Source organism: Protopterus annectens, chromosome 4.part0, assembly GCF_019279795.1.
Source record: "Protopterus annectens isolate FY-2018-M chromosome 4.part0, PAN1.0, whole genome shotgun sequence".
In the NCBI taxonomy this organism is placed as follows: Eukaryota; Metazoa; Chordata; order Ceratodontiformes; family Protopteridae; genus Protopterus; species Protopterus annectens.
In genome coordinates this window covers 292,912,660-292,935,279 of record NC_056733.1, presented here as the reverse complement: position 1 = coordinate 292,935,279, position 22,620 = coordinate 292,912,660, and the positions used below count along the sequence as shown (strand labels likewise).

The window sequence follows — 22,620 nt, the reverse complement described above, 5'->3', positions numbered from 1 at the left end:
CTGTCCTCAGTGTGAGTCACATTGTAAAGGGCTTTCTTTAGTCGATCCTCTGCCTAAGATATCTGCTATGTGGTTATACATTAATACCTCATTGAGTCCTACCTCATTAGTTGACATCTTTGGGCTAAATACTGTTTTATTTTACTAAGATTACTATAAGGTCATCACAATGGAGCTGTGTTATCATCAGTGTCTTGCAGTACTTAGCTATCTGGCTCATTTCCATGCTGGCTTGATGGACTCTGCATGTCCTTTCTGTTGTGTTTAGATGGATTTTTACCTCTGTCTTTTGTTTCATCCCACATTTCAGTGGCATGCTGGTTAGGTGCATTGTAGCCCTCTGTGTTGCACATATTTGTGTGTGCGTGCTCAGTCCTGTAAAGGACTGTCATCCAATGTACGATTTGCTGTCTACCTTATACCCTCTGTTTGATAAGATCGGTCATGGCTCTTCTCTGTTTTTGAATATGATAAATTTGTAGCATGAAATGAATGAATGAGTAATATTACTGTAACAATTTGAACTTGTGGTGAGATTCTACTTTGTGGTTGTGTGTAAGATTAAGATAGCCACAGGTGGTGGTTTGACTAAGTGCAAGGAGAAATAGTTCAGAGGACTTCAGAAATCAGTAGATATTCAGCATAAAATGTTTGCTACTCATTGTAATGCTGAGCATACCCCAGTGGCCCTTTATGCAGTTTGAAGAAGAATTAAGCAATGGTTATTCTTCCCATGGGTCACCATTGTATACTAAGAATAATGGCCAGAGTTTTTGTGAAGCAATGTGTGAGGAACATGTCAGATATGTTACCTTTAATTAAAATCCAGCCTTCCTTCATTCTGAATTATTTGCTCATTGCATTACAAAGCTGTATGCCAGGGATTTCTGAGCAATGGCAAGCCACCATGTGGATTAGTGAAATGTCAGCAATCTAATTATTCATGAGGGTTCCATTCAGATCCTTTTCAAATGGTATTTTCTGACTACATGTTCATAAGTCATAAGGCTGTATTGGTGATTTTTCTGATTTATCATCAGTGTTTTATGATTAGCAGTTGCAACAAGCTGTAGCAGATTTGGGATAGCATTTTTGTGAAAACTGAAAAAAGAAATGGGCATTTTTGAAAAGATAGTACTGTGTATTGTGGTATATCAAACATGATTTTGTGAGGCTGATGAAAATACTAGGCTTATTTCTGTGTTATCTACTTTGTAGTTGTATTCTGTCTGCAGTCACTTTGATCTGGTGGACAGAGGTGCTGTTAAACAGCTTGGGTAAAGTGAAAGATTTTAATGAGTTAGGCACCAAATGTTTTTGATAATTTGTTATAGTTATTTTCACTAAATTCATCCGTTGGTATCAGCAGAAAGAACTGTCTAGTTATCATTGTCACTTGTATTTGTGAGAGACCATTATTTACATTGTAAATATCGTCACGTTTTAGGTTTAATTCTGAAATCAACACAAAGGGATACATAGATGAAAATGGCTATGCCCACTGTATTTCTCCACTGTTATATGAGAGTGGACGCATTCCCTTTCAACTGTCATTGGATAATGGACAAAACTTCTTGCGTTCTGGAACATGGTTATCAGGTGAGCCTTTTCAATGGTAAATATTATTGCAAACTTAGTTTTTTTTTTTTTTTTTTTTGGCAGCTGAATCCTTAACTTACATTCATTGCAGAGAGAGAGAGAGAATATTATATGACAACACATAATGATGAGGTACAGAATCTTAAAAGCAGACTGCACTGAAAAGCCATGACATAATGTAGTCACCTTTAGCAAAATCAACTGAATTCTCTGCCAGCTCAATGCATTTGAAATCTTGACTTTACTACTTTCCAGCAACTCAGATAAATCACATCCTCTGAAGAGCTTTGTGAATTTCTCTCAGCTGTCCGATATATCCAGCTGCAGCAAATGACAGCATGCATTGGTAGAAGAAAAGTATATGCAACCCTATTAGAAATTACACTGAAATATCTGAATTTGTTGTATAATAGCATCAAAAATGTACACAAGATGAAGGGGTTCAAGCCAAGATGGCCAACTAATGGCAGCAGTTTTTCAGAGCTCTATGAAACTAATATAAAAAACAGGAAATAACTTATTTTATTTTAGCAAAAATACTTAGAATTGATAGATGAAAGTATAAACTATATTAGTAACTTTGGTGAACTTAGGAAAGTTTTTTCCTGTCAAATTATAAAGGAGAATATATCATTTGTGGAGATGAGCACTTCGAAGACTTCTCATTCTGACATGGCTTTAAAAAAAAGAAATGCAGCTTGTGACATCTGCTCTACAAGAACGCTCACTAAAAATTGATGATTTTAATGAGAATTTACAAAACCTCAAGGAAAATTGTCAGAAACAAACAGATTCTCTCAAGGAACTTATACAGCAGCATCAATCCAGAATAACACACTTAGAAGCATCCCTGAATGATCTTGATGGAAGACTGAAGGAAGAAGAAAGCCAGAAAGATTTTCTCAAACAAAACATTTGGCTTCTCAATAAAGTGGATTACCTGGAAAACAGGGAGATAAGGTCACATATAAGGATTTTTGGCATCCCTGAGTGAGCTGAAGGAGAAGATATTTTTTTCCTGAATACCTGGATTCCAGAGATTTTAGATTTAAAGGAGGGTCTGTCCTTTAGTATTGAAAGGGCTCATAGAGCTTTAGGAAAGCCAGTGTCAACATCCTCCTCTACTCCTCCCAGATCAATAGTCATAAAGTTTCTATCTTATTTGGACAAGGAGTTGGTCCTAAAGTCTGCCTGGAGGAAAAGTCCATTAAAATTTAATCAAAACCCAATTAGGTTTGATAATGACTATTCTTCCAGGGTTTTGAAACAGAGGAAAAAAGCTTGGCCATTAATAAAACTGTTAAAGCAGAACAACATCAAAACTCAGCTTATCTTTCCTGCCAGAATAAAAATTATATATCAGAATGACATGAGATCATTTAACGCCTTAGAGGAAGCCACTGTCTTTATTAAAACGATAACATTATTTCCTTACCTGAAGATATGGAATGGGCATCTGCATCTCTGAAGAGAGTTACTGATAAATCTTCTTGGACTGATGTTAAAAAGTAAAAACACAAAACTGAGTCAGATTGCTTTTCCCACTAAATCTCTCAAAGCATCTACTGCAACTGGACTTTAATTTATACTTGCTAAATTTAATTTATACTTGCTAAATTTTCAAGTAAGGTATGTCATGACAATGTTTTTTTTATTGCTTTTCTTTCTCTTTTTGCTTTTTCATTTCTATACTTTTTCTTTTGTTCATATACAAATTAAATAACTGTTTATACTTTTAGTATATTACTATAATATTACTGGTTTATTGAGTGATATAATTGAATAGTAAGCTATCTTTGCTTTTATGACCTTAAGATGACATGCTTTATTTCAAATAATACATAGCTCTTTGGCCTGCTAAATGTTCTTCTGAGTTATTACACAGGCAAAGTCACTGCTTAGATTATTTATCAAAACTGTTTTGGATACATGGGATAACAGGGCATATCTATGATTTAGTATATAATAACTAGTTTTTTTAAATATTTATAACTTCTGATTGTTTCAGAATATATATTGGTACCTGTGTGAACCAAAAGCTGTTTACCAGCTTTTGACATAAATTGGGTCTCTCTGACAGTTATATGCTTGTATGTTTTATGGCACAAGGTTTTTAAATGGTTACAAGTTATGTTTTCTGTAGAGTTTAATGTTAAAGTACTGTTTTCTGCTCATTGGCATTGAATGTTATTTTACTGTTTGGAAGTATCTGACAGTTAAACTTTGCATTTATTACTGTAAATAAGCAGACTTTATGACAAAGTTAAAGTGAGGTCAGGAAACTGTACTGTGTAGTGTGCTGGGTGGGAAAATGTCAGTTTGAAATCTAAGAAAAAGAAGTTATGTCTTACCATAACGTTCCATCTGTGTTGTAGATCTTTGTTCATTCATTACCATTAGAACCTTAGTTCCGTCCTTGGAACCGATACGGCTGTTTCAAACCTCGCGCCAGCTAAAAACTCTCCGCTAAGACCTACCCATAATGCCCCTCTCCTAATTACTTCAGATCCAGTTTGCCCGCCCTTAGATAATAGATGTAGTAATAGAAAAAAAATAGTAGGAGGTTCTGTCTGAGCAAATGCCCTAACCAGGAGTTCCTAAAGTCCACCTGGAGTCCAGGCAGGGGGAAGGAGGGTGGGAAGTATTGACTGAACAAAGATCTACAACACAGATGGACCATGATGGTAAGACATAACTTCTTTATCTGATGTTGTTTGTTTATTCTTTACCATTAGGACCGAGTCCCCAGCTACTTGAGTCCTTGGTGGCCCTAAGGAAGGATATTCCTGAGCACCATGGAACCAAAAGATGCCCGTCCTCTGGAGGCAAAATCCAATTTGTAATGAGGTATAAAGGTATGAGGTCTTGACCAAGTGGCTGCTGTGCAGGTATCATCCATACAGGCTCTGGAATGAAATGCTATAGAAATAGCCATAGATCTGGTAGAATGAGCCTTTATTCTGGAAGGTGAGGATAGCTTATTCTGTTGGTAGATAAAGGTAATGATGTTTCTAAGCCAGGAGGATAAAGTCACTTTGGAAACAGGTTTACCCAATCTGGGTCCTGCAAAGGCCACAAACAATTGATCTGTTTTCCTGAAAGATCTAGTCCTGTCCAAATAACAACAAAGCTGTCAGTGCACATCAAGGGTGTGCAAAAGTTACTCCCCTCTGTTAGAATGCTGAGGGAAGAAAACCGGCAGGTCAATAGATTGATTAATGGAAAAGCCAAAAATTACCTTGGGCAAGAAAGAAGGGTCAGTACGAAGGGACATTCTGTCCATGTAGAAGATCATGTAAGGACTCTTGACACTCAATGCCTGCAGCTCAGATACTCTTCCCGCTGAGGTAAGTGCTACTAGAAGTAAGGTTTTCCATGACAAAAATTGCAAATCACATGAATCAAAAGGCTCAAAGAGAACCTGTGAGAGACTGAAGTACCAAAGTCAAGTCCCAGGGTTTTAAGGGAGGCTTGACCAGAGGTTTAACATGTAGTACTCCTTTCAAAAAGTTCTTGCATAGGCGGTGTGACATAATTGAAGAATTATCAGGATCATTATGAAAATTGGCGATAGCTGCTAAATGTACAGTGATCGTCAAAGTTGAGGCTCCTGTATGCAAAAACAGTAGTCGGGTATTGTAGGATCTTTTGAATAGGCATAGAGAAAGGGTCTAAGTTCTGATCTTTGGCCCAAATAGAGAACCTAGTCCATTTACTAGAATAAACTTTCCCATAAGGCAAAACAATGTACCAAAGACACTAGTCATAGGTGACTCTATAGTCAGGCACACTGACGTCTCACTCACCAAGCTAAACAAGGAGAAGGTTACTGTCAGCTGCCTGTCAGGTGCCAGGATCCGCCACATAGCCCACGCACTCAGGTCACTCCACAGCAAGTACAAATATGACTGTCATTGTCCATGTTGGTGTAAATGACCTGAGACGTACCTCTTTGGACTACATGAAAAGAGACATGGAAGAGCTCTCTGATCTTGTAGCCCAGGCAGGTATGACCCTACCCCTGAGTAGCATCCTGCCATTGCCCAGAATGATACCGCAGTACAAGGACAAAATGGTTGACTTCAACAATTTGCTAAGCTTCTGGTGTCATTCTAAGGGGATCCAGTATCTGTCTGCCTGGGACAACATGGTCGACAGACCACGAAGCTTTGCCAGAGATGGCCTGCACCTGTCACCCCTGGGATTCCGGATACTGGCTAAGGCTGTTGCTGCCCCTATAGTGCCTTTTTAGGCAAGGTTCAAATGATAAATTCACCACCATAACAAAAACAGGCAAGCAAAAACTGAGGGTAATGCTACTCAGTGCTAGAAGTCTAAATCTCAAAATGCACTCCCTCGAGGCATTCCTCAAAATGGAGAACATCAATATCTTTGCAGTGACTGAGACCTGGTTCAAGGCTCCAGAGAGCACCCCTGCATTACTAGACTATAACTCATACTACACTTTTCGGCCACCTAACCTGGACCGGAACACCAAAGCCAGAGGTGTGTCCATATTCATTAAGGATATCCACACCTCCAGGCTAGTTGCTCAGCATAATGCATCCGAGGTTATCCAAGTGCAATTAACTCTGGGCAAAACTGCAATCCAAATTGTAGCTTGCTACAGATCCCCTACCATGCCCCAGGATTCCCACTCCTCTTTTCTTGATATACTGGAAAATATTAGGGTTCAACCAAGCACCCTAATAATGGGAGATTTCAACTACCCCACCATTAACTGGGAAAACTACTCATGTCCCAACTCCTTCACTCAACGCTTTCTGGAATTCATAAATTCCAATACCCTGGGTCAACTTATCCACACCCCCACCAGGGGGAGCAATATCCTAGACCTAGTCATTACCAGCATGAGTGACCAGTGTTCCGCACCTGAAGTCAATTCCTCGTTGGTCAGATCCGGCCATAAGCTAAACACCCTAGATATCCACACCCCGCCCCCATCCCCCATTAAGGAAATAATGGTAAAAATGTCTCCAAAGCCAACTTCATGCTTAAGACAGAAGTGGCAAACTTCATGACACCCATGCAGATGGACAATACAGTCGTGACTGCTAAATCCTACACAGATGCACTCTAAGCACTTGCACAAGTGCATGGTTCGTGCTATCCCAAACAGAACTAAGACGCTATCCTCCAAAAAATGGAAACCAATCTGGTGGTCCCCTGCCATAAACAAACTCTACAACAGAAGGAAGAAACTGTTGCAAAAGAGAGTAAAATCCCATGTGTGGAGGAGTTCCCTGGTCAGCCTCAGTAAAAAGCTGAGATCCCTTATAAGATCCTCCAAAGCTAGCTATGAAAACAAAATTAACACTGATTCTAGGGACAACCACAAAGCATTCTATAGCCATGTCAGAAATCTCAATGGCATCACCCAGATCTGCTCTGAGTTACAGCACAACAGCATGAAAATTACAGAACCAACTGATATTGCCAAAGTCCTGGCAGATAGGTTCAGTGCTAACTTTACCCCCCCCCCTCCCTCCAAAGGGCCCATAACTATACAGGAAGAGGAAGAGTCCCTGTAATCACAACTACGCAGGTAAAAGCTGCACTCTCTAAAGCCAAAAAACACAGCATCCATGGGACTGGACAACATCCCAGGCTGCGTTTTACATGAACTTCAGAACGAACTGGCTCCCCACCTAAGCACCATGTTCAATCATAGTCTCACATCAGGCTTTGTGCCCACTGAATGGCGCACAGCAACAGTTATCCCACTGCACAAAGGAGGAGCCACCACTGATCCCAGGAACAATCATCCTATTAGCCTGACGAGCCTGGTCTGTAAGGCCATGGAACGTATCATCATGGAACTCATAAACAAAGACATTGGTAACCTCCAAATTCTGGACCCCATCCAGTTTGGGTTTGTGAAAGGCAGATCATGCCTCCTGAACCTGATTGACTACTTTGAGGCAGTCACCAAAGCTGTAGATGAGGGTAAGGTGGTTCACAAAGCCTATCTTGACCTCGCCAAGGCTTTTGACAACATCCCCCATTCTGGAATTATAGCTAAACTCACTAAGCTACGTATAAATCCCTATGTCACAAGATGGGTTGTCAATTGGCTCACTGACAGAACCCACATTGTAAAAAAATCTGACTTCAAACCAGTGACAAGTGGAGTAACACAGGGTTCAGTCCTGGGACTTCTGTTTGGTATCTACTTCTCTGAAGTGCAGGCTAACACAGAAGCCCTTTGGCTAATGAAGTTTGCAGATGATTGCAAACTAGGGGCCATAGTTGAGTCCCCAAATGATATGGACATCCTACAGAAGGGCCTCACTGAGACAGATGCCTGGTGTCAGAGCCATGGCCTGAAGCTCAATGTCAAAAAGTGCATTGTCATCCCTTTTGGTAAAAACTCTGTACCCATGAACTACCACATAGGCGGCAGTCTACTTAATGCCGAATGTGTGGTAACAGAGCTGGGGACCCAGGTGGACAGTAGTCTCTCCTTTGATAATCACATCTCCACAGTAGAGTAGTCAGGAAATGCTTTTATGTGGCACACCTCATCACAAAAGGGTTCTCATCATCATCTCTTCCTAACATATAAAGCCATGGATATGCTACACCTAAAGAAATCCCAATCCCTCCAAGCTACACGCTCTTGCATCCTAAACCTTGTCACCACAATAAACAGGACATGCTGGAAGGATAGATTCCTGTCCCAGAGTCTTCCCATACTCTGGAACAAGCTACCCATCTATGTCAAGCAAAGTTCCTCATTAGCACTCTTCAAGAAAAATCTTGACAAGTGGATGGGAAATAGGAAATACACCCCGGGGATCACTTCTGTGGCTTTGCTCAACAGGGGCACAAGAAAATAACTTTCTTGGGTGGCGTAAGCCAGGGTACCTTGTTGGCTAGGCTTACGTAGGTCCTTGGGCCAATAGCCTAATACCTACCTATGAACCTATGAAGGTTTGTGTGAAGCCAGAAGAATTTCACGAACAGGAGATGGAATGTCAGGCAGCCTGGCAATCATTGGAAGTGAAGGAACCAAACTGTGAACTTGACTGTATAGGTTCGGATGAATCCGTCTCTGAGGATAAGATAACAGGTCTTGGGAAAGATCCAGGATCCACGGACTGTGAATCAGATGAGGCCATAGGGATGACCCAGTGGCCAATCATGCATTAGAGCATCCCTCGGTGGGTTCCCCCTGAGGGGGGATCAGGGCAAAGTAGCTTCTGCATTTGTAGTTTGGGGGGGAAGCTAACAGGTCCCAGCAAGGCTTGCCCCAGTGTTGGAAGATCCGATCTGCTGTTACAGGGTTGAGGGACCACTCGTGAGGCATCAGGATGTTCCTGCTCAGATTGTCCGCAATAAGGTTGAAACTCCCGGGAATGTGTGTTGCTTTATGGAAGCGGTTGGAAGCTATTGCCCAGTGCCAAATCCTCATGACTTCCCAACACAGGGGGTAAAACCTGGTTCCACCTTGCTTGTTGATATACCAGATGACTGACATATTGTCTGACTGAATTGCAATGGTCTTAGAGGGTAGGAATGCAAAGAACGCTTGCAATGCTAGGAGAACTGCCCTCAGTTCCAGAACATATATGTGCAAATTGGCCTCCATGGGGGACCAGGTGCCTTGGACAGTCCTTCCCTGGAAATGACCCCCCACCCTAACAGGGAAGCGTCTGTGGTCACTGTGGCCGTGGGCTGGGGAAGACAGGATGGTCAAGACCAAAGATTCATTTGTGGGTTCATCCACCATAATATTTCTTCCATGCAACAGTGTGAAAGACATATCATGTGGTCAAGTGGGTAAATTAGCAACGACCATTATGCGGAAAGGAGCCACTGCAGGATTCTCATGTGAAGTCTCGCCAGTGGTATCAACATAATGGCAGCCGCCATGGATCCTAAGAGTTGCAGTACAAGACGTGCTGGTACATAGGTAGAAGGTCTTGGATTTGGTGTGTTATGCTCGAAAACCTGTGAGGGGGGAGAGAAGCTTGACAGGATTTTGTGTCAAAGACAGCTCCAATGAATTCCAGTGTCTTCATTGGAGACATTGAGATTTGTCCTTGTTGATTGTAATCCCCAAGCAGAGAGCGGGACCTTGAGAGTAAGAAGATTCCTGGTTGGAGCAGTGAGGAGCCAATCATCTAGATAGGGAAACAACTGAAATCCTTGTAGTCGAAGATGAACTACCACAACTACCATACATTTGGTGAACTCTCAAGGGGCTGTTGAGAAACCAAATGGCAGTGCCCTGAACTGGAAGTGATTGGCTCCCAGCCGGGAGCGGAGAAACCTCCAGGAGCGGTGATCCATCTTTATGTGGTAGTACACGTCCTGGAGGTCTATAGAGCACGTCCAGTTATCCCTCTGTAGGAAGGAAAGAATGGACTGTATTGTGACCATCCAGAAATTTTGATGTTTGATAAATTTGTTTTAGACTGAGATCCAGGATTGGTCTCCAGTCCCCTGTCTTTTTTGGCGCTAAAAGGAACCTTGAGTAAAACCTGGATCCTGTCTGGTCTGGTGGTACTGGTTGGATGACTCTTTTCCTTAGCAGCTTTTCTATTTCTAAGACTGCTAATTCCCTCTGATTGGGTGGTACATCGGGGATGGGAGTTAAATCGAATGATATTTGGTAGCATCTAGATATTATTCTTTACATCCAAACATCAGTAGCAATAAGAAGCCAGGCTGGTGGATGCAGAGAAAAATGACCCCCAACTGCTTCCAGAGGAAAGCAATCAGGAGCGCTGGTAGGGTTTGCCGGAGAAAGAATCTCTAGCGCCCTGGTTACACGGACCCCCTGTCCCCAAAAGGGACGTCTTCCATAGGTTTCCCCCTCTGCCCCGGGGGGATTGTTCACCACGAGTGTCACGAAAAGGTCCTTGGGATTTCTTGAACCACATATTTCCTCCCTTTTGGTTCCTGGAGTAGGACCTCTGTGGGGTTGGAAAGGCATATGCCCACAGCAGACAAGGTCTTTCCATCTTTCTCACTATGTGTAAGTGTGTCTCGTACTTTGGGTCCAAAAAGTGCAGATTCATTGACAGGTGCATTGATGAAAGATTTAAAGGGGTCTGCAAAGTAACACAACCGCATCCAAGCATTACATCTCATGACAACACCTGATGCACCAGCTCAAACTGCCCCCCCCCCCCCCGGTGGAGTGAGATATCAAGTACATCGAGGAGTTTGAGATGGATTCAAGAGTAGCTAGCTGCAAGGCAACAGTATCATGCACCTCATCAGGCAGTACCCCACCAAAGAGGGAGACATTTCAGAATTTAGGTCTCTTTGGAGGTGAGTAAAGTGTGCCAGATAGTACAGTGACTGAATGGCGAATGGCACTGAAACATAGGTCCGTTTCCCTAGTCTGTCCATGGTCCGGGAATCGCTGTTTAGAGGATGGATGGTGGAACTATCTTCTGCCAGTTCCCTCTTGGTGGCCCCCACCATGACCATAGAATCAACTGTCAACTGCTAGGACCAGTGGGGCTGGCCTTCAGGTGTAGATACAATTTTTTGTCTGGCCTCTGAGGGACAGTTCTACATTGTCCAGGGCTTTCCAGGCATGCTACACAGTGATTTTAACAAGGTCATCTGCCGGTGGAGTCACCCAGGAAGTAGATGGCAGGGTGCGGAAGGTCTGCAGGAACACCAATTCCTCAGAAGAAAGGTTATAGGACTTCCAGTCTCCCCGCTGCTTGAGAATTTCGAGTGTCTCCGAATGAGATGTCATCTGGAGAAGACCATGGGGACCCTTCCCCCTCATCACAATCAGTGTCTTCGGTGATAGATTCCTCCTGTGAATCCAGGTGCTTCCTCTTGCACCGTTTCTTCAGGGGTGGCTCTCCAGTGGTATCTTCTGAGGAGGACTCCGGAGAAGGGGTTCCTATCAAAGAGGGTTCTTGTGACTCCCGTGCCTGGGGTCCCAAAATAGAGGTTTGGGAGAGGTGCATGCTAGGGGAGGGTTCTGATACTGATGTCATTGCTGCTGACTGCGACTCCACTACCTGTACAGCAGGCCCACCTGAGGAAGGATGGGAGTCTGGAACCAGGAGGGACAACCTTGGAACCGGGGTCACACCTTGCTGTGAGGAGCCCACCTCCAGGTGAGGAGCTCTGAGAGAACTGGAAGCCATCGGAGCAGTAGGCATACATGGCGCCAGCGAGAACAGGTGCTGGGCTAGGTACCAAGGTATGGATGGTCCAAACACTGCTTTGGGAGAGCATCAGTTCCACCAGAGCTGATGCAGCAAGTGTGGACGGTGCCGACAGGGAAAACACTGCTGTCGGAACAGAGACAGTATGCACTGGAGTGGAAGTATCTTGTCCTTGGCAGGTATTCGAGTTTTGGAGCCAAAGAAACTGTCGGCACCGTAGCTGGGGATGGTGCCGAAGCAGGTACAATCATCAGATACAAGGACTGCACCGAAGTCAGTGGTGCCAAGGTCGAACTGAAATAGGGGTGAATATCATGGACAGCACCGAAGGAGAAGACGCAGAGCCTGGTGCCGAAGAGGTCTGCGTCGAGGGCCCCAGCGAAGCACGGAGCCGACTCGGTTCCGTAACTGACGGAGATGCAGGAACAAAGTGACTACGTTTGTCCTTATAGTTTTTAGTTTTTTTTTTGGTGGAGGTGAGACCTCTGACCCAGATAGAGCCTCTGAAAAAGGTGTCTTGAGTAATCCATTTTTCCTTATATTTTTTGGTCTGTGGAGGGGGTGAGACCTTCGACCTAGATAGAGCCTCCAAAAATGGTGTCTTGAGTAATCTGTTTTTCGTTATGTTTTTTTGATCTTTGGAGGGGGTGAGACCTCCAACCTAGATAGAGCCTCTGAAAAAGGTGTCTGGAATAATCCTTTTATGATAAGTTTATTTTTATGTTCTGCTAGTGTACAAGTACTAAAACTAGCACAAATGTCACAGTCAGCTTTAATATGATCCACGCCCAAACAGTAGACACAATGAACATGTGTATCTGAGTTAGGCATCATATGTCCACACTTGTCACACTGTTTAAATCCCAACTTAGCTTTGTCTGACATAGTAGGGCAACAAGACTATCCTATAGAAAAATTAAGGGAGAAAATACCAATGATGTTATTTTAAAAAATACCACTAGTAAAAAGGAAAGGCCTGTCAAAGACAGGAGAGAGGGACAGTACCAAAAAAGGTAAAAAATTAAATTACCAATGAAAAGAGTAGGAAATAGGCATAGGTTATAGGCAACAGTGAGAAAGGGCTAACTTGACTAAAAATTAAATAATTTTGAAGAGAAACTGTCTTAAAATTAACAAATTTCTACTTAGCTTTCAGAGAGATGGCTAGCACATCTGACTAGAAACACGCCAAATGAGATCTGGAGTAACTAGGAGAGGGGCATTATGGGTAGGTCTTAGCTGAGAGTTTTTGGCTGGCATGAGCTTTGAAACGGCCGTATCAGTTCCGAGGACGGAACCGAGGTCCTAATGGTAATGAATAAACAAAGATTTACAACATCAGATGTGAAGCTTTCTTACTTAGCTCATGACATCATGCACTCTATGCATGCAGATCAGATTACATTGCATCTAATGTGTATATCCAAGCCTAATTGTGAATGTCAAGACTCTGATTGGTTAATATAGCATAGCAGGCTTCTTTTACAAGAATTATGAGCTACACTGTCTGCAAACATATTCATGGATGTTCATCGTGCATACAGCTGCAGTCATAACAGTTGGGTTTTCCTGCCGTCAGGCGGGTCCTCGGTCGGCCGAATTCCAAAGTCTAGGTCCGGCGTCAGATGTCGTCGCTTCTTCCCTAATGTCAGTGCGACAGGGGTATAAAAGAACCAGCCGACGCCATTTTCTTCAGTCTTTCTTGCTGCGCGGTGCCCGAAGCAGAAGCAGTTCACAAGTGCCGGTCGGCCAGCTCCTGAGATTATGAATATTTTTCAACCGAAGTCTTCTTGAAAGCTAAGTACCCCGTTGGGGAAACTTTTCTTGCCTCAGACCAATGTTAGACAAAGTTAATAATTGCATTTCATGTGGGAAGCAAATACCGCATAAGGATTTTCATTCCCTCTGCATTCCTTGCTTAGGCCCAGGCCACGACATCTCGGTCTGTCGTTTTTGTGCTACATTCAACAGACGCACTATTAAACGTCGGGTGGAGTTCGCCCAACACTATTTTGGCAAAAAGTTTAATTACATTATGTCGTCGGATACTCCCGACTCCAGTTTTGAGTAAAAGATGCAAAGATAAGGACCGACATACGAGGTCCGCGACTTCTACCGACACCACGCCAAAGCCGACTACAGGTGGTCCGGTTCTCAGCGAGGCGCCTCCGCAGCCCCTGACTACCGATGACACTTCATTGGCGGTGTCTTCTGTGCCCGAGGTCGCAGGTTCTTCGGCCCACACCCCGACTACAGATACCGAAGCCATTCTTGGCGGTGAAACTCAGAGTTTAGACAGGCCTGCCACCTCTCAAGGTGTCTTCAGGCCTTCCTCTTCTTTTTCCATCAAGGCTTTCACTAAGTCTAAAGCAGCCATGCATACTAAAAGACAAGCTCCACAGGGCCCCTCTCAAGGCCCCATGCCTAAAAAGCAGATGCTCAAAATGGCTGAGGATTTAATTACTCTTATCAGGGTTCTCAACCCCCGGACAAAAGGCCCAGAGTGGAGGAAGAATCCTTCCTCGGACCAGGCCTCCATTATTTCAGAACATTCTGAAGACCAGGAACATTCATACTCCCCTTTGAAGATTCTGATGCAGAGGAGTCCATTCCCTCTGTCTCCCCTCTGAGGATTACTCTTTTGGGGAAACCTTACATACCTTGAGGGAACACTTCCACTGGGAAGGCCAAGAGTACTCAGACTCCAAGAAAAGGCTTAGGGATTTCCTCTTGCTCCCTCAGCACAGGCCTCTGGCTATACCTCCTGTCTTAGACATACTAGATGATGTGTATTCGGAGGCCTGCCTTAACCCAGATTCTTTACCTCCAGCTCCAGTCAAGCCTGACAGGTATTACCGGGTTCCTGATTCACACCAATTCCTATACAAAAGCCATGAGGCTGACCCAGAAACTATTTCACAGGGTCCCAAGGGAATTAAGGCCTCCACTGCTAAAAATCCATTACCTTCAGAGAGAGATTCCAGAGCTTTAGAAATGTGGGGGGAAAAGGTATACACCTTGGCCACCTTAACCATGAGGGCATTAAACTGTCAGTTCCATACGTTAAAGTACCAACAGTTTTTGTTATCACAGTTGAAAAGCAAAATGTCACAACCTGAACAACCAGACTTGAAGGAGTTGCAGGATTTGTTACATAGTGCAGAACAAGTGGGTAAACATACCTTGCAATGTGGTTTTGATGCTTTAGAGGCCTCATGTAGAGCTGCTGTTACAGGATCAGTCATACATAGACATGCTTGGCTCAAAGAGCAAACCTTACCAGATCATGTCAAAGCTAAATTACTAGATGCACCTCTGCAAAAAGATGTATTGTTTGGTGTTAAAGCTGAGGAGGTATTAAAGAAAATGGAGGAAAAGGCAAAATCAATGCAAACAGTGAAAGATTCCGTACAGGTACAACCTCCACGTTTCAGTAGAAATTGGCCTTCAAAAAATTGGTCCTTTCCAGCCACGGACAGACCCCAAAGAGGTAGATACAGGCGCCAGAGGGGTAGAGGGCAATCTCAAGGATTATTTAGAGGCAGACAATGGCAAGCACCTACTCAAAGAGGTGGTGAGGATAGTTCACAGCCATTCAGAAAGCAGAACCAATGACTTTCCCCTTTGCATGCCAAGCAAGGCTCAAATGGCAGCACCTTTAGGCGGAAAACTGGCATTATTTTCGAAAAATTGGCATATTGTCACAAAAGACAAATGGATCCTGGACATTATAGACAGAGGCTACAGATTCCACTTTCACACCCTTCCAAAATGAGAGGCATGCCAAACCTGCCACACAATCAAAGGGCAGAGGCACAAAAACAAATTTCAGATCTCATGGACATGAAAGCTATTCAAGAGGTACCTGCACAAGAACAGGGTCAAGGTTTTTATTCCAGACTATTCCTGGTACCAAGGAAGGGCAAAGACTGGAGACCTATTTTGGACCTATCCATCCTAAACACATTTTTACTCGTGCCAAAATTCAAGATGCTGACATTACAGCAGCTTCTTCCCATGCTGGGCAAGGAGTCTTGGCTGGTAACATTGGACCTCAAGGAGGCATACCTGCATGTCCCAATCAGACAAGATTGCAGAAGATACCTCAGATTTCTTGCAGGTTCAACACATTATCAATTCTCTGCATTGCCCTTTGGCTTATCTACTGCGCCCAGAGTGTTCACAAAATGCCTGGCATCAGTAATTACCTACTGCAGACTTCAAGGGATACAAATATACCCATATTTGGACGACTGCCTGATCCAAGCGGACAGCAAGCACATACTTCTGAAACATCTGGCGTTTGTAATAATGTTGTTGAATTCTCTGGGATACACAGTCAACAAAAATAAATCAAGGCTAATACCCTCTCAAACAATAATTTTCCTGGGTGCCAGCTTGGATACCAAAACCCAGATGGCCTACCTCACGCTAGAGAAACAAGGGCAACTAACTCAATACTTCAGAAAACTGGCAACTTTCACCAGGCTGACTGCAAGGAAAATCCTACAGGCTCTGGGATTCATGGCATCTTGCATCCTACTAATCCCATGTGCAAAGCTGCATATGAGGAAACTTCAATGGTACCTAAAAAACCTATGTTCTCAACACAGCCACAGTTTGGAAACAATAATACCACTGATTCCATGTCTTCAAAAGGAATTTCTGTGGTGGGCTGAAGCATGCCAAAGAAACACAGATCTCCCATTCTGCAAGCCTCAAGCAAATCAAGTAATCACAACAGACGCCTTGGACTACGCCTGGGGGGCGCACATGACAGATCGGTGCATTCAGGGCAAATGGTCCCAAAAAGAAAAGCACCTACACATCAATCAAAAGGAAATGCTAGCAGTAATAAATGCTATTATAGCTTTCAAAGACCTACTGCATCCAGGCCAGCTATTGATAAGGACAGACAACACCACAGTAATGTGGTACATAAACAAACAGGGAGGAACCCATTCATACCCCCTATGCAGGCTAGCCATGTCTCTTTGGAACATGGCTCTGGAATTACAAATCGAACTTCAAGCACAGTACCTGCCAGGCAAGGAAAACACACTGGCAGACAACCTAAGCAGAAATATGACAGATCCACATGAATGGAAGTTGCATCCTCAAGTCTTTACAAAGATAATTCAAGCATGGGGAAGGCCAGACATAGATCTCTTTGCCTCCCACAGAAATCACCAATTGGCAAAATTCTGCTCAAGGACCTTTCATCCACAGGCCTGGAAAGTGGATGCACTCTCTTTCAGTTTGACAACAATGACAGTTTATGCCTTTCCACCTCTTCCTCTGCTGCCCAAAGTTCTATTAAAAACCAGAGCAGACAGACCAAAGATGATTCTCATTGCTCCAGACTGGCCAAGACAACACTGGTACCCACTCCTGAGGAGCCTGACGCATTCCCCACCATGGATCCTGCCTCTAATGCCTCTTCTACTGACTCAGCACAACTTCAAAACTCTTCACTGTCAGCTGAAAACACTCAATCTAGCCGCATGGAAGAGTCCTTAAAATCACAACAGACCCTACTCTCCAAGGAGGTGCAGGATGTCATTTTGGAGGCTAGAAGACCATCTACTAGAAAAGCCTACTCCGCAAAATGGAAACGGTTTTGTGCCTGGAATGAGAAAAAAGGCCAGAATCCTGGAATACTGAATTTACCTCAAATATTACAGTACCTAGCTGAGATGCTAAGCAGTGGACTTTCATTCTCCTCCATCAAAATCCATGCCTCAGCCATTTCTGCAGAATACAACACTGATCCTCCTTTATTCTCTCACCCCCTCTTAAGACAGTTCCTCAGAGGGGCTAAGAATATAAAACCCCCAAGGAAACAACCAGTACCTGCTTGGGACCTCAATTTCATTCTAGAAAAACTGACCTTGCCTCCTTTTGAGCCAGCTGCTTCAACAGAACTGCAATATTTGTCCTGGCTATCACCTCAGCTCGCAGGGTTTCGGAACTACAAGCCCTCATGGCTGTGCAGCCTTTCATCATTTTCCATCAGGACAGAGTTTCCTTACGAACCAATCCTTCCTTTATGCCAAAGGTAGTATCCAGGGTAGCCTTGAATCAGGCTATCCACTTACCTACCTTTTACCCTAATCCTCAAAACAAAGGGGAGAGACTACTACATTCCTTGGACATTCACAGACAGCTACATTATTATTTGGACAGAACAAAGCCTTTCAGAAAATCAGAGCAACTCTTTGTGTCCTATGCTACAGGAGCTCAAGGGAAGCCTATTTCCAAACAGACAATCTCAAAATGGATAGCCCACTGCAAACGCTTTTGTTACTCTTTTCATGGTAAAACTGTACCTGCAGGCATCAGATCTCACTCCACAAGGGCCACAGCTACCTCTGCAGCTTTCCTCAGGGGGGTTCCTACCAAAGATATTTTGGAAGCTGCCACTTGGAGTTCGGTACATACTTTCTCCAAGCACTATCACCTACCATTATACTCCAAATCTGGCTCCTCCTAGTTCCACCTAGTGCCTACCACCCCTTTTTTAGCTTTGGGATTCTACCCATCTGTTATGACTGCAGCTGTATGCATGATGAACATAGTACAGTTTTGTACCTACCATAAATGTAGATGTTCGAGTGCTTATACAGCTGCAGTCTAAGTTTCCCTCCCTCCTTCCCCTCTTGGGACAGGCCTAATGGCTAACACCTCCTCATACAACCTGATTGGGGTATTCTTTTATAGTGTATTTGCTTGCAACTACTGTTTTTTGATTATATTGCATTGCATTATTACATAAATTTATGTATTGCCTTCCTTCTGGGGGCACCTGACATCTGGGGCAAGAAAAACTGAAGAAAATGACGTCGGCTGGTTCTTTTATACCCCTGTCGCACTGACGTCAGGGAAGAAGCGACGACATCCGAAGCCGGACCTAGACTTTGGAATTTGGCCGACCGAGGACCCTCCTGACTGCAGGAAAACTCATCTGTTATGACTGCAGCTGTATTAGCACTCGAACATCTACATTTATGGTAGGTATAAAACTGTACTTTCCCTTTTATAATAGTGACTATATTTTGTGATCAAATATAGAGAGAAATGTTATTTTTTCTTGTAAACAGTTAATTATAGTCACTATTTCTAGTGAATGTACTGGAGTTTTTTATAAGTAGATCTTTATAAATAACTTTCCTATACAGTTAGCAAGTGTTTTGTATAGGCTTATACATTTACAGGAAATGCTTATGACTAATGGTAATAACTGTAAGGATACTCAAACACCATACTAAATCCTAACAAATATATGTATGAAAATTTTTGATTGAACGATAATTACTTTGCATTTAATATGTTGATTTTCTTATTGTATCCTAGATATTTATATTTCAGATGTTATGTTTTCAGTTATTATAAAGTCATGTATTTTAGTATATTAGCACTTTATGACAGGGAAAGAGCTCAGTAATATCTATGACTTGTGATAATACAACAAAGTTATGAGTTTCAGTATTGCCATATTACTATGGTAGATATTTACAGCTGTCTCTATCTTAATTTTGTCTTTGAGTCATTCATTTTTAAGACTTTTTATCCATAGTAAATTTTATATATGTTTTTTTTACTAATTTTTGTCATTCTAACTGATACCAGTTAATTATTTTTGATTTTAGTCAGTTATTTAAACATCTGCTATTCCAAAAGTTTAGGAGTTAATTAAGGACAAATATGTCTTATGGAATATTTCTAAAAATCTATGTTAACATCTTTTGGGAATGACACACACTCACTATGTGCTAACACCCAATTCTCGTGAAGTTTTTATTTAGTGGGAATTTGTCATGATAAGATTTATTCAGAGGGCAAGTAAATACAAATGCTAAAAGATTTGTTCTGCCATTTTGACTTTTTTATTAGAACTAATACAGATGACATGCTTAGGTATTTTGGGTAATCATTTAGATGGTTTACTATCAGATGTTCGAATCGAACTCCGTTGACTGCACTTTTGTCGAACAAGGAAATTCAAAAACGGTAATGTTGAACACCAAAAGCAAGCCTAGGAACGTTTTTAACATGGGTCAAGATAGGTGTTCACTGTTATTGCCGAACTACATCCCTTCCCCTATCTCAACCCATGTTAAAACCCGTTCCTAGGTTGGCTTTTGGTTGTCGACATTACCATTTTTGAATTTCCGTGTTCGACAAAAGTGCAGTCGACGGAGTTTGATTCAAACATCTGATAGTAAACCATTTAGATTGTTAATAAAGCTAATGTTTCCTTAGTCTATTAAACACTAAATTCAGATTATATATACCCTAATATGTCTCTTGGTTCCTTAGTGAATAATTACTGTATAAATGTTTAATGTTTCTAATAATAGTGTATGTAACTCATCTCTAAAACCTGACTGGAATTAATATCAGATTAGTTGTTTATCACTACTATTTTTCTCTTAATTTATAATATATTGTCCATTTTTTACTTTGTTTTCATGAGCTCGAATCAACAAAGGTTGAAGGTTGGGACAGGTAGTCTAGCAGATTTAGTTTTGTTTGCTAGACTAGGCATGTATCTCATTCCATGTATCGGGTGTATTAAAGTTTATATCAGAGTGAAATATGCACATTTTTTGTTATTTAAATGTTTGTCTAGGTTTGAAATGCCTGACACAATTGTTTTACTTTTATCTTTCATGGGGAAAGTTATTTGGATTGAGATAAATAGAAATACAACAACTGATATTCTCTTGTCTATTCAGGAAGAGTATTATGTATACAGGATTCTATTAATACACGTTCCTTTATTATTTATCTTTAAAGAATTCTGATATTTATTTATTTATTGACATTTGTTAACCAGGTTAGTCCAACTGGGATTTTGTCCCATTTTCAGTGGAGACCCGAGGAGAAAAGCTCAAGAAAATAGAATATATAATTACAGTAAGAAAACAAGTACTACAAACAATAATAAGAAATAAACAACTACACATGAAGATTATAATTGAAAGAAAAAGTAGACTTTATTTTTTTAATTTGGATATGGATTTAACTTTGATATCCTTAAATACTAATGGCTTAAACAACACGTATAAGAGAGCCAACCTACTAAGGTATCTTAAACTAAACAAAGCTCAAGTAGTTTTTTCTTAAAGAGGCACACCTTAAAATAAATGACACATTTATGTGGGACCCTAAGGAATACCTAATACTGGCTCAATCTTCTTATAAAAATAAGACCAGAGAAGTAACAATTCTATGGATAAAGACTTTCTTAAATTCCCAAATCATTTACAAACATGTAGATAATGGACTCATGGCCTTAGTTATACTTAAGTTTAATAGAATTTGGACCCTGGTTAATTTATATTGGTTCCCGGGTATGGGGATTGGACTAGCTAAGAAACACTTAGACATTATTACAACGACTTCTAAAGATAATATTATACTAGGAGGTGATTATAATTGTATCACAGATATTACAGAAACTACCAATAGGAAATCTCCTAGACTATTGTCCTCAGCCAAACAGTTAAAAAATGGACAGAAATGTTTAAATTAAAAGATACCTTTAATGCTTTGGGACCAAATTCTTTACTATTCTCACACCAGGACTGTAGACATGGTACCCAAACTAGAATACATAAAATTTATATCTCACACGATCTTTATTCTAAAATTCTGAATTTTTCAATACAATCTTGTCCCATTTCAGATCATAATTCCCTGTTGTTAACAATACACGTGGAATTCAATCAATTAGTTATTACTTCAATGATTCCTTCATATATCACAAAAATTAAAGACTTTAAATCTTGGATAACTTCTGAACTTCAGCTTTTATTAGGGATTAATTATGAACCTGAAGCAAACACAATTATGGTTTGGGATTCTCTTAAGGCCTATCTATATAGTAAAACCATTAGCTGGTACAAAAATAAAATTAAAGAATGGGACTCAGAGTTACAGCAACTCCAAAATCAAATATTTCTTAAATCTAATAAAAGCTTAATTGTAACAGATAAGAGGAAAATAGAAGAAGCAAATAAGAAATACAGTGAAGTACTAGCCCATAAAACTAATTTAGCTATGGAAAAACTGAAATTAAATTCTTATTCTACCTATCCTAAGCATCTTCATAACCTATCTATGAAAGTTAAGATACAATCAAAAATTAATAACATTGATAGTATCTTTCATGAAGGGAAAAGGAAAAAGTCTCGGACATAGGGGACATTCTGGAGGCTTTTAATTATCATTATGCAGAGCATCATAAAGATAAAATAAGTACAAATGAATGTGAGAAGTTAAAGAATATAGTTCTCAACATAACAAGAATTCCTGAGGAACTTGTTAGATCTACAAAATCCTGTTTCTTAAGGAAATTATAGATGGGATTAAAGGAAGTAAGTCTAATAAAGCACCTGAAATAGACGGGTTAATTATCAAAATTTATAGATTGTTCCCTTCTATAATCTCTCTCCTACATAAAACCTTTCTTGAAGTTTAAACATTAGCAAATATTCCTCCTTCTTGGAGATATTCTCTAATTTCCCCTCTAGTAAAAGAAAATACGGACCCTAATCATTGCAACTCATATAGACCAATTTATTTGTTGAATAATGATTATAAACTATTTATGTCAATTATGGTCATTAGATTGAAAATACCCATATCTAAAATAATTAATGAAGATCAAACTGGTTTCATACATAACAGGCATACACAGGATAATATTAAAAGAGTATTAACTCTGATTACCTCAGTAGAGGAAACCGTGAAGCATTGATAATGGGTCTAGATATTCAAAAGGGCTTTGACTCCTTAAATTGGGGTTATTTAAAGTCTTACAGTTATTTGATTTTCCCCCCTTTTTTAT

General features: G+C 41.3%; 1 protein-coding gene across 1 annotated transcript in view; it reads left to right on the top strand.

Moving 5' to 3' along the window:
* The window catches only part of SUSD2 (sushi domain containing 2), a 1,008,194-nt gene that overhangs the window by 253,983 nt on the left and 731,591 nt on the right, over positions 1–22,620 (top strand). The window contains exon 3 of the mRNA XM_044068275.1: positions 1,448–1,599. Coding sequence (XP_043924210.1) covers positions 1,448–1,599 — 152 coding nt within the window. The remainder of the gene's footprint in view (positions 1–1,447; positions 1,600–22,620) is intronic.